The sequence below is a fragment of the Rhinoraja longicauda genome, chromosome 24, assembly GCF_053455715.1.
Source record: "Rhinoraja longicauda isolate Sanriku21f chromosome 24, sRhiLon1.1, whole genome shotgun sequence".
NCBI lineage: Eukaryota > Metazoa > Chordata > Chondrichthyes > Rajiformes > Arhynchobatidae > Rhinoraja > Rhinoraja longicauda.
In genome coordinates this window covers 16,312,074-16,324,921 of record NC_135976.1, presented here as the reverse complement: position 1 = coordinate 16,324,921, position 12,848 = coordinate 16,312,074, and the positions used below count along the sequence as shown (strand labels likewise).

Below are 12,848 nucleotides of genomic sequence, written 5' to 3'. Positions count from 1 at the left end.
TAAACTAAACTAAACTCAAACTCTGGAAATCGGAAATCATTGCCAATCACATCAAATTTGTCTAACAACGTGCATCGCCAAATAGAAACTAACAGATTATTGGTTTCTGTCTGAACTGACAATGTTTGCTTGTTCTGAGATGTGAACCAGTTTTACATGCTTGACAGCTTATTTGTAATCGTATATTCAGGTGGAATCTGTGAGTAACATTCTTGAGGATTATGATTCCTGAATCAGTTGAACTGATATATAATCTAACCAAGATGGAATGTCCGTTAACATATTTACCTTGATAAATAGGGCGGCACGGTGGTGCAGCGGTAGAGTTGCTGCCTTACAGTGCCAGGGACCCAGGTTCGATCTCAACCACGGGTGCTGTCTGTACGGAGTTTGTACGTTCTCCCTGTGACCTGCGCGGGTTTTCTCTCGGTGCTGCAGTTTCCTCCCGCACTCCAAAGACGTACAGATTTGTATGTGAATTGGCTTGGTAAAATTGTAAAAAATATGTCCCTCGTGTGCCATAGATTAGTGCTAGTGTACGGTGATCGCTGGTCGGCGTGGGCTCGATGGCCAAAGGATCTGTTTCCGTGCTGTATCTCTAAACTAAACTAAATTAATCTTTCAGAGATGAAGTGAATAGTTTTCTTAATATTAGTTCTATTTCTGCCTAGTGTTGCCGTACAAACCATGCATTTCTTGATTCCTGTCATGATATCATTAAATAAGATAATGCAGACATACATTTACTGGCATACTGTACATAAGCATCTAAGAAGGTTTGGAGAAACAAGTAACTGCAGATGTTAGTTTACCCCAAAAAAGGTGCACAGTGCTGGTATAACTCAATGGGTCGGGCAGCATCGCCGGAGAACATGAACAGATGATGTTTTAGGGTCAGGGCCCTTTCTCGGACTCAAAAGGTGACATGTCTGTTCAGGACCTGATACATCGTCTATCCATGTTCTCCAGAGATGCCGCCTGACGCACCGAGTTACTCCAGCACTTTGCGTCTTTTTTTTTCTATTGTCACTGATTTGTTTCTTTTGTTCATTTTTCAGCAGCCCAGCAGTGACCCCAGTGGAGTCTGTACTGAATGATCTGCCACCCTTTCAGCACTTTGAAATGAGGAGCAGTCACTGCCAGAATCAAAACTTAGCAAGTGCGCCCTCTACACCAGAAATGAGAGGACGTGTTCAACATCCAACAGGCAGGTAAGAAGGATGACAAAATGTTATGGTGTATTTTCTCTGGTAACTAGAATCATTTCTAATCTGAACAAAAACTACACTCAAAAGGTGTAGGGAGGCACAGGGGAGCAGTGGAAGAGTTGCTGCCTTACAGCGCCAGAGACCTGGGTTCACTCCTGACGACGGGCGCCGTCTGTACAGAGTTTATATGTTCTCCCTGTGACCTCATGGGTTTTTCCAGGTGCTCCTGTTTCCTCCCACACTCCAAAGACGTGCAGGTTTGTAGATTAATTGGCTTTGGTAAATTGTCCCCAGTATGTTGGATGGAACTAGTGTACAGTGATTGCTGGTCGGCATGGACTGGGTGGGCCAAAGGGCCTGTTTCCATGCTGTATCTCTAAACTCAACAAAACGAAATATTCTAAAACTCTTTGAGAGCGAAACAACCCATTTATGGAATAGAGTCAAAAGTCATAGAGTCATGCAGCATGAAAACTGGCCCTTCAACCTAACTCATCCATTCCAACTAAGATGCCCCATCTAAGCTAGCTTCATGTATCTCTCTAAACCTTTCCCATCCATGCACCTGTCCAAGTAGCTTTTAAATGCTGTCATAGTGCCTGCCTCAACTATCTCCTCTGGCAGTTCGTTCCACATATCTTCCACACACAGAGTGAAAAAAATTGCCCAAAGTTCTTATTTTTCCTCCTCACTTTAAACCTATGTCCTCTGGTTTTTGATACCCCTACTCTGGGTAAAAGACTTGGTGCTTTCACCCCATCTATTCCCATCATGATTTTATACACCTCTACAAGATCAGCCTCTTGCACTCCAAAGGAATATAGTCCTAGCCTGACCAAACTCTCCTTATAACTCAGACCCTAAAAATTGTCAACATCCTGGTAAATCTCCTCTGTACTCTTTCCAGCTTAACAACATCCTTCCTTCATCAAAAGACTGGAGTCATACAGCACAGGAACGGGCCCTTTGTCCCAACTCATTCATGCCAACCAAGAGGCCCCATCTACAATAGTCTCACCTGCCTGCATTTGGCCCCCATCCCTCTGAACCTTTCCTATCCATGTACCTGGCTAAATGTCTTTTCAAATGTTGCAGATCGTTCCATGTACCCACCACTCTCTGTGTGAAATGATGCTCCTCGGGTTTCAATTAAATCTTTCCCTTCTCACCTTAAACCTCTGTTCTTGATTCCCATACTCTGGGTAAAAGACTCTGCATTCACTGATGCATACACAGAAAGGATGTACTGGTAAATCATTTCCTATTTGTGAAATTTGAATCTGTTCTTAATGCCTACAGAATTATTTGGACATGCAAAACCAATCTAGGCAGACAGTGAATGTGGAAATACAAAGGGACTTCAAACAAACCATAAATTCATCATCATCACCACACATCAATTAGAGGATGACTTTCTGACATTTGAGTGAAGCAGTAATAAATCATCCAAAATATTACACCCCAAATCAAACAATTAAACTTCAATCATATTCCTTAATCTGGGCAACAAAATGTCCATAACAAACCTGATCAGCAATGTGGAACATTATTTCCATTTTATGTTTCAACTGATATTGTTTCAACAATACATGTTTCTGACACACATTAACACTTGTTTTGGAAAGCAAACTTATTATACTGTGATGTAGAAACAGGGAAATGCAGATGCTATTTTACAAAAAAGGGCACAAAGTTCTGGAGTATTTCAGCAAGTCAGACAGCATCTCTGGAGAGAACGGGTCTGAAGAAGGGCCCCAACCCGAAATGTCACTTATCCATGTTCTCCAAGGATGCTATCTGACCCGCTGAGTTACTCCAGTACATTGTGTTCTTTTACTAGCATATTTGCTCTACAATTCATTTTGTGTAAATCAAACTAAAGGGGGCTGGGGGAATTATCACTGTAAGCAAGTGATTTATGACAATATCACCTGTCCTGCTGAGTTACTCCAGCATTTTGTGTCTAATATCAAGTACTTCCAGGTCAGATCTGGCAGAGTTGGGTATGTTTCCTCCTTGATGTTATAACCCTGATAGAAATAAAATAATTCCCCTCAATTCATGAATAGGATTCTTCGTGTTTCCTGTTACATCCTCTCTAAAACATTCTCTGATTGGGATTGCTAGTTTGTGCAGGTTATAACCTGTTTCAGGATTAAGGTTTGCAAATTCTTCTACACATTAAACCAGTGATGTGCTGGAACCCCTACTGTGGATGGGGCTTAACCCTCAGCGATGCCTGACCTTACACAAGGCACAAGAGATGAGAGTCAACTGTGTTTATAATTGTCCTATGTTCCTGCAGCAGAACAATGAGATTCTTACTTGCCCATTAGCACAACAACACACAGATAAATGTACAATAATCGGTAATGCAATAAATGATAATTGATAATACTAGGTAACCAGACCATAGTCGTGCTAAACTGAAGTAGTGTGTAACCGAAACAAAGTCCACAGTGAGTAATAGTTGCTGAGGTAGGGTTGTGCAGTGTTCAAGAGCCTGATGGTTGTTGGGAAGAAGCTGATCCTGTACCTGGATGTCATGATTTTCAGGCTCCTGTACCGAGATGAGAGTGTAGCCAGAGTGGTGTGGGTCATAAGGGGTGGCGCAGGGGTAGAGCTGCTGCCTTACAGCACCAGAGACCCGGGTTCGATACTGACTATGGGTGCTGTCTGTACGGAGTTTATGCGTTCTCCCTGTGACTGCGTGGTTTTTAACCAGGTGCTCTGATATCTCAAAGACGCCCAGGTTTGTAGGTGAATTGGCTTCGGCAAAAATGATAAATTGTCCCTGATGTGTAGGATAGGGCTAGTGTTCAGGGATCGCTGGTCGGCGCGGACTCGGTGGGCCGAAGGGCCTGTTTCCACGCTGTATCTCTAAACTCTAATATGCGGGTTTGTAAGTTAATCGCCCTCTGTAACCTACCCCTAGTGTGTTGGGAGTGGATGAGAAAGTCAGATAACGTAGAACTAGTGTGAACGGGATGATCGTTGGGTGTTGTGGACTGGGTGAACCTATTTCCATGCTGTATCTATAAACTAAACAAACTCTAAGCTTGAAATCAATTCTTTAATATTTTGTATTCATGATTAGCTGACAGCTGAAAGGCTGGAGAGTTTGACGGGTCAATGTAGAGCTAATAACTTAACCTATTTTACCTTGTTTGATGCCAAACAGATATTTGGATGTGAGCCCTTTTGCAGCAACTCCTGATCAAAGAGGTCGCCCTTTGACTCCTCAGAGAAGAACGACAAATGATACTGTTACTGTGCCAAATAATCGTGGAAATAAGGCCAATGAGAATTTACACACGAGGCCATATTCTCTGAGTAGATATGGCGGCTCTGAGTTTAGTAGCTCTGGTACCTCCACTTCACAATATATTCAGTCACCTCTTAAATATAAACCTGCAGAACGCAGACACTGGCAAGTGTGCAACTTGCCTGCAAACCTGGAAGCATCTGTCTTACCAGGTAATGGATTTTACCAGTGTAATCCAAGCCAGCCTTTCTCACATTATAGAGCCATTGAGTACAGAGAGGGGAATGCACCAAGTCATATGTGGGAGAGTGACCCAAATCGCCAGTATAATGCAGTGCACTACTTCAACCCTCCACTCTACCGAGAATGCCACTACAGCGATGAGAACAATTCACTGCCACTGCAGCGAATTACCACATCTCTCTGCAGGATCGTGCGAACTCCGTCACTTAAAGAGTACCCCAACAGAACCTTGTACAAGGATGTTGTGTCAGAAGAGCTTCAGTCATGGCATGAGAGGGCCAGGCAGAGAAATGGCCATCCCCACTCGCTGGACAGACAGGGGGCTTTCCGGGGTCCGAGATCTCACAGCAGAAGCAGAGAGCAGTACATGCGTTGGCCAGCTCTACCCTTGCAGGTGAGACCATCCGAATGAATTTTCAAAGTGCGCAGTAAATCTGGTAAATGAACGCCAGAGACCCGGGGTTCGATCCTGACCATGGGGGTGCTGCCTGTACGGAGTTTGTACGTTCTCCCTGTGACCGCGTGGGTTTTCTCCGGGTGCTCCGGTTTCCTCCCACACTCCAAAGACGTACAGGTTTGTAGGTTAATTGGCTTCAGTAAAAATGGTCCCTAGTGTGTAGGATTGCGCTCGTGTAAGGGGATATGGTCAGAGCGGACTCGGTGGGCCGAAGGGCCTGTTTCCGCGCTGTATCTCTAAACTAGACTAAACTCAAAGAGCACAATTTTAAGCCACTTTGAAATGCAAACTGCACCGAACTGTATACTAAAAATTCTCATGATTAATTTTACTGACATTATATTTGGCTTTACCTGCTTCTTTTAGTTCATTGGAGACACAAGGAACTGCAGGTTTTGGAATCTTGTGCAGAACACAAAGTGCTGGAGTAACTCAATGGATCAGGCAGCATCTCTGAAGGACATGGATAGGCGACGTTTCGGGTCAGGACATGATGGTCAGATTTAGAGTCATAGTCGTACATTGTGGAAACAGGCCCTTCAGCCCAATTTGCCCACACCTGCCAACATGTCCCAGCTACACTAGTCCCACCTGCCTGCGTTTGGCCCATATTCCTCAAAACCTATCCAATCCATGTACCTGTTCAATTATTTCTTAAACGTTACAATAGTACCTGTCTGAACTACCACCCCTGGCAGCTCGTTCCATACACCCACCACCCTTTGTATGAAAACGTTACCCCTCAGGTTCCTATTAAATCTTTCCGCCTTCACCTTAAACCTATGTCCTCTGGTTCTCGATTCCCCTACTCTGGGCAAGAGACACTGTGCGTATTGATAGACTTGATAAACTACTATTGAAGAAGGGTCTCGATCCGAAACATCCCCTGGGAATTCCCTATTTAATTCAAGTAGAAAGTTGATTTTGTGTTCAGGCAAGTTAGTATTTGATCAGGTTGTCATCTCGTCTCAATTCATGTGGGTTTTGTTACATGCTTAGAAATTGCTGTGTTATCAGCTGCCTAAAGAAGTTGAATACATAACATGTTAGGACAGAGAAACATCCCATTGAAACTAGAAGTCAAGCAAATGTGGTCTTCACCATTTTAGGAATGGTGTTACATTACCTACAGTAGTTATATTACGTCCCATTATATTGACTGTTGTAAATGTAACTAGATCAGCCTTGAATGAATGCAAAGGCACAACGCTTTGCAGCCTACAAGGCATGACAGGAAACAGTATATCAAATGATTGTGTAGTTGTCAAAGGATTGCCGAAACAAACAAGATTTTGCAGGAATTATATAAACATTACCGGGGCAGCTACTCAGGAGTGATAATTAGCTGCAATTCTAACCAAAAATGGAGGGGGAATCAGTGAGGGATTTGTTGCTGGAATAAAAATAATGGAGTGAAGCAGCCAGACCAAAATTAATTCAGACATTTATGCAGGTTCATGCATAGGATATGTTTAGAGGGATATGGACCAAATGTAGGCAGTGTGGGACCAGTGAAGATGGGCATGTTGGTCGGGGTGGGCATTTGTGCAGGTTAATTGGTCTGTGCAGGTTAATTGCCCTCTGTAAATTGCCCCTAGAATGCAGAGAGTGGATGAGACAGTGGGATATCATAGAACTAGTGTGAACGGGTGATCAACGGACCCGATGGGACGAAGGGCCTGTTTCCACGCTGTATGACTTTTTGACTCTAATTCATACTTCAATTGTTGATCGGGAAGAAATATCCTTCAAAGAAAAAGTTTCAGACTTAAATGATCTCGAGTACTTGATTATTTGACTAACATCATGACTCAAGATTAATCGTCTTGCACATTGACAAGACGAAGAACGAAGTATAGCTTTATCCCAGATAAGGAGATCTGTGTCGACATAATGTGTTCAATAGAGATATCAGTACAAACCATTTTAAAAGTCCAAAGCCTGCATTAAAATTCAAGGGTCATTTGAGTTCATCTTTGTTTTGTGGCATCTGCTTAGACATGCAACGAATAAGATTCAACACCACCATGTTTTTTCACCTTCTTTCATTTCAAAATCCTTTTTTGTGACAATAAAATCTTTCCACAGCCTGCACTGGTGATCTTCTCCAGGTGCATATCCCTGGAAACATTTACTGTTTCTCAAACTACAAGTCGCTCCTTGTTCATCAGCAACCTTTGATGGTTTTGCTTACAGTACCGTGGTCTTCCCCTTTGGTCCAACTCCCTGCAGCTGGTTTCAAAAACCTGGGGGAAACCCCTTCTCTTTGACTGTGTGCTCTTCCCCATCCAGGTCTTTTATTCTTTTTTAATCTTCTTGGCTGCTCTGTTCCCAATCAGTGTTTTAGTTTTTTTAATTTCAAGACACAGCGTGGAAACAGGCCCTTCATCCCACAAGCTCCATTGATCACCATTCACACTCATTCTATGTTATCCCACTTTCTCATCCACTCCCTACATGCTAGGGGCAATTTACAGAGGCCAATTAACCTCCAAACCTGCATGTCTTTGGGATGTGGGAGGAAACCGGATCACCCGGAGAACAGGTAGGAGAATATTGTTTAAGAGGCTTTCAGATAGGCACATGGATAGGAGGGATGTGGATCATGTGCAGGTAGAGGAGATTAGTTTGTCTTGGCCTCATGTTTGGCACAGACATTGTGGGCCGAAGGGCCTGCCCTGTACTGTACTTTTCTATAAGATAGACACAAAATGCTGGAGTAACTCAGCGGGACAGGCATCATCTCTGGAGAGAAGGAACCGGTGACGTTTTGGGTCGAGAACTCCTTCAGTCTGAAGAAGGGTCTCGACCTGAAACGTCACCCGTTCCTTCTCTCCAGAGATGCTGCTGGTCCTGCTGAGTTACTCCTGCATTTTGTGTCAATCTTCGGTTTAAACCAGCATCTGCAGTTCCTCCCTACACTGTATTTTTCTATGTTCTATGTTCTAATTGAAGAATGGTCCTACAATGCAAAATTTTATCTGTAATATTGAAAATATTATTGATCTAAATACTGAAAACTCAATGAGTTAATGATCGAGAATTTTGGATTTATATCAGAGTACCTGTGTTTCTTTAAGTTAGTGCAAGAAAAGATCATAGGTCATCATTTTTATCAATCTTGCTTGTCGCTGTAGAACAAACTCTATACCTTTTCAGTGATAATGTCGTTTAGTTTAAAATAACAGACCCATCGGCCCGCCAAGTCCATGCCGACCATCGATAATCTATTCACTCTAGTTCTGTTTATCCCATTTTCTCATACACTCTCTGCACACTCGGGCCAATTATCCCGTAAACCCACACATCGTTGGGATGTCTGAGGAAACCGGAGCACCCACAGAAAACCCACACGGTCACCGGGAGAACGTGCAAACTCCTCACATAGAGCACCTGAGATCGGGATCAAACCCAGCTCTCTGCTGCTACCAGCTGTGCCACTGTGCTGCCCATAATTTTATTAAACCTTCTGATCTAAATATTGATAACTCATGCATTTTGGATATAAATGAGGACACATTTCTTTCATTAAGATAATGCAATAAATCATTTTGGACCTTTTGTTTTCAATTTTGTTTAACGCCACAGAACAAAATCTATATCCTGACAGTGATAATTTTCTTGCATTGTTCTTGACTATTTGTAGACATAATGAATAGGCGAGAACTTAAATTGCGTGGCAGTTTTGGCAACAAAAGTGCAATTGAAAAATGGATTTCTCAGAGTGCAATACAATAATGATCATTTCAAGATCGTAAACATCACGTTAGAAATTCAACATGGCACTTGTTACCTTAAATCATGTTTTCATCCTCCCACAATTTGCACCACAATTGTGTGGCATTATGCCCTTCTCTGTGCAAAATTCCTCTGGGAGAACTTGGACCACTTTGATTTGGGGAACTGGATGCTCCCAGGCCGACTGGGTATTTGCAATGTCAGATTAGGATTCCTGTACATTTAATGCTTCACTTAACTCGTTACGCTCAACCAAGCATCGTAAGGTCATAAAGGATAGGAGTAGAATTTGGCTATCCGGCCCATCAAGTAAGTCTACACTATTCAATCATGGCTGATCGATCTCTCCCTCCTAACCCCATTTCTCCTGCCTTCTCCCTATAACCTCTGACATCTGCACTAATCAAGCATCAGATCGACTTTTGATGTTGCTGCTAGCCCATCATTACCAACCTCTATAACCCATCCTGTCTCTCGACCATCCTATCTCCCCAAACACCAGAGGTCTCTTCAAACCCAGTAGAGCTGTTGCCCCACAGCACCAGAGTCCCAGGTTCAATCCTGATCTTGGGTGTTGTCCGTGTGAAGTTTTCATGATCCCCCTGTGACCCTGTGGGTTTCCTCCCACCTCCCAAAGACGTGCGGGTTTGTAGGTTAATTGGCCTCTGACAATTGCCCCTGGTGTGTAGAGAACTGGTGTGAATGTGAGATCGATGTTCGACGTGGACTAGATGGGTCGAAGAGTGGGATAGCATAGAACTGGTGTGAATGTGAGATCGATGTGCGACGTGGACTAGATGGGTCGAAGAGTGGGATAGCATAGAACTGGTGTGAATGTGAGATCGATGTGCGACGTGGACTAGATGGGTCGAAGTGCCTGTTTCCGTGCCGTAACTCTAAAACTAAAAACTAAAAAGGTTTAATGTTTAATGGACAAGTCAACCAATTTGGTTTCGCCATTTCTGCCGCTGCCCACATCAATAGACAATAGGTGCAGGAGTAGGCCATTCGGCCCTTCGAGCCAGCACCGCCATTCAATGTGATCATGGCTGATCATTCTCAATCAGTACCCCATTCCTGCCTTCTCCCCATACCCCCTGACTCCGCTATCGTTAAGAGCTCTATCTAACTCTCTCTTGAATGCATTCAGAGAATTGGCCTCCACTGCCTTCTGAGACAGTGAATTCCACAGATTTACAACTCTCTGACTGAAAAAGTTTTTCCTCATCTCCGTTCTAAAAGGCCTACCCCTTATTCTTAAACTGTGGCCCCTGGTTCTGGACTCCTCCAACATTGGGAACATGTTTCCTGCTTTACTGTTTCGGTTCTGAATGGACTTTTTCCAACTGATGACAATTGATCTGTAGTTGCAGCAATTTAATGCGGGTAAAAATCCAAGTTTAAAAAAAAAAAAACAGTTATATGTGTGCTCATCAGCATTTTTGCAAATAATGACTCATAATAACTGTCCACATCTCAACCACATCCTGTTGTTGTGCCCATAACATTAGATGAAATGCTGAGAGCCAGGTTAGAGGGCACTGCAAAGTGTAAGATAGAAGAACCTCTTTCATGCAATGAGGAGCAGAAACTAGAAATAGAGTGAAGAGATTTGGGGTTACTGCTGATTTAACCTGTGAAATCAGTAATTTGCAAATTAATCAAATAACATATTCCTAATCTAGATGCAACAAAAAGACTTTACATGTCTGGTTTTCTGATAGGAAAGCTCATCTGGATCAGTACATAAAGGAAGGCGGCTTAGTGGCACCAGAGACCCGGGTTCGATCCTGACCTCGGATGCTCTCTGCGTGGAGTTTGCACGTTCTCCCTATGACTGTGTGGGTTTCTACCGGACGCTCCGGTTTCCGCACGCATCCCAAAAACTTACGGGTTTGTAATTGGCCCTCTATAAATTGCCCCGAGTGTGTGTAACAAGCTTTTCACTGTATCTTTGTACATGTGAAAATAATAAACTAAACTAAACTAAACTAGGGAGCAGATGTGAAGGCAGGATAACAGAGCTAGTCTGAACGTGTGATGGATGGTTGGCATGGACTCTGGGAGCTGTAGAACCAATTTCCATGATGCATCTTTCTTTCAATCAATCAAGAAAATGATCTGTAACATCAGATAAGTACATTTGAGTCAGGTTTGGCTGAATTGTAATTATGCAATAATAACAAACATGGATATGTAACATTATCCTTTTGCACCAGAGATCTCATAATTAAAACTCTTCAAGTTACAGTTTAGTTTAGAATTTAGAGTTTAGAGATACAGCAGGAAACAGCCCCTTCGGCCCGTCGAGTCTGTGCCAACACACAAAGACAATTTACAGTTTTTACCAAAGCCAATTAGCCTACAAACCTGTACATCTTTGGAATGTGGAAGGAAACTGGAGCACCCAGAGAAAACCCACACAGTCACAGGGAGAACATACAAACCCCGTACAGACAGCACCCCTGGTCATTTTGGGTGGGGAGAGCAGGAACAAGAAGATGTTAGACTGACCTGAAATGTCACCTACCATGTTCTCCAGAGATGCTGCCCGACCCACCGAGTCACTCTAGCACTTGTGATTTTTTTAAAGAACTATATAGTTTACAATTGGTGATCGCAAAAGGAATAAGCTTCACTTTGACAGCGCATTCTCACACTGCACCCTTCTGACACCACTAAATCTCAGTTGCCTTTACAATGTATAAGGCACAAAATGAACTGAAACTATGCAGTAGGATTTACTGAAACTTCTTTACAATAAGTAGAAACAAGGAACTGCAGATGGTCAGGCAGCATCCCTGGAGATCATGGATAGATGACGTTTCTAAAGAAAGGTTCCAACCCGAAATATCACATCCATGTTCTCCAGAGATGCTGCCTGACCCACCCAGTTACTACAGCACTTTGTGTCTTTTTGTTACAATAAAAGCAGATTTCATGCATTTCAGACAGCCGTGGAGGCCAAGTCATTTCAGTATTTTTAAGGCAGAGATTGACAGATTCTTGATGAGTAAGGGTGTCAAGGCTTACGCGGAGAAGGCAGGAGAATGGGTTTGAGAGGAAAAGATAAATCAGCCATGATTGAATGACTTGACGTGCCGAATGGCCTGATTTTGCTCCTCTGACTTATGAACATGAACTTATTTATCGTTTTGTTCTTGTTTTTCACAGAGACACGTGCAGTACTGGGGCAGAGATTGTGCACAAAATCAGTACTACATGACAGAGGAGTCAGAGATGGCAAGCCAATTCTAAAGCCGGAATTTTGCGGGTTGAAATTCCTGATCATTGTAATGAAGTAGGTTGTCCGTGACAATAACGTCCTTCTTCGTGAAGAAACAGCATGTATCCACATTCGTCCAAAACCTCCATTTTGTTTTCCACGTTACAATTTCAATGATAAAAACTTTTATTTCTGTTTTCTGGACCAAAAACTGAAGATCGCAACTGGACCTTAATCTAAATGTTAATGTTCACAAGTATTTGAATAGAATATTTTCTCTTCCTGCCCTGGAATGGTGTTCCTGTTAATTCTTTATTGCGGTTTTGCGTTTCTGGTGCTAACTGATTAGGGTTTTTGTTTATTGATCAAAGGTGGTAAATATTGTCCATTGGTTCATAGTTTGTAATTCACTTGCATTATATGTCTATCAAAGCTTCTTTATTGAAATTCTTATTTATGTTTTCCTTTTGCTATATGATTTACAACTATTGAGTGACACAGTTCTTTTGAAAAGTTATTCATTTTAGAGAGCAAAATATATGAAAATAATAATGATGTGTTTTCTAGACATTGATTCAAAGAAGTTTAACAAAGTAAAATTGAGCCATATAATATTACTGCTTTACTTATATTATGTCAGAATTGCTAAAAATTAGACAAATTTGCCACGGAAGAAAATATCCTGACAACAATGTTGAAGAGGTGTAAGCA

The 12,848-nt window shown here is 42.5% G+C and overlaps 1 protein-coding gene across 1 annotated transcript in view; it reads left to right on the top strand.

Moving 5' to 3' along the window:
- Window positions 1-12,291, top strand: part of LOC144605290 (innate immunity activator protein-like) — a 48,848-nt gene extending 36,557 nt beyond the window's left edge. The window contains 3 exon segments of the mRNA XM_078420396.1: window positions 1,059-1,211; window positions 4,390-5,110; window positions 12,086-12,291. Coding sequence (XP_078276522.1) covers window positions 1,059-1,211; window positions 4,390-5,110; window positions 12,086-12,169 — 958 coding nt within the window. The 3' untranslated portion in view covers window positions 12,170-12,291.
- The last annotated feature ends 557 nt before the right edge of the window (window positions 12,292-12,848 follow it).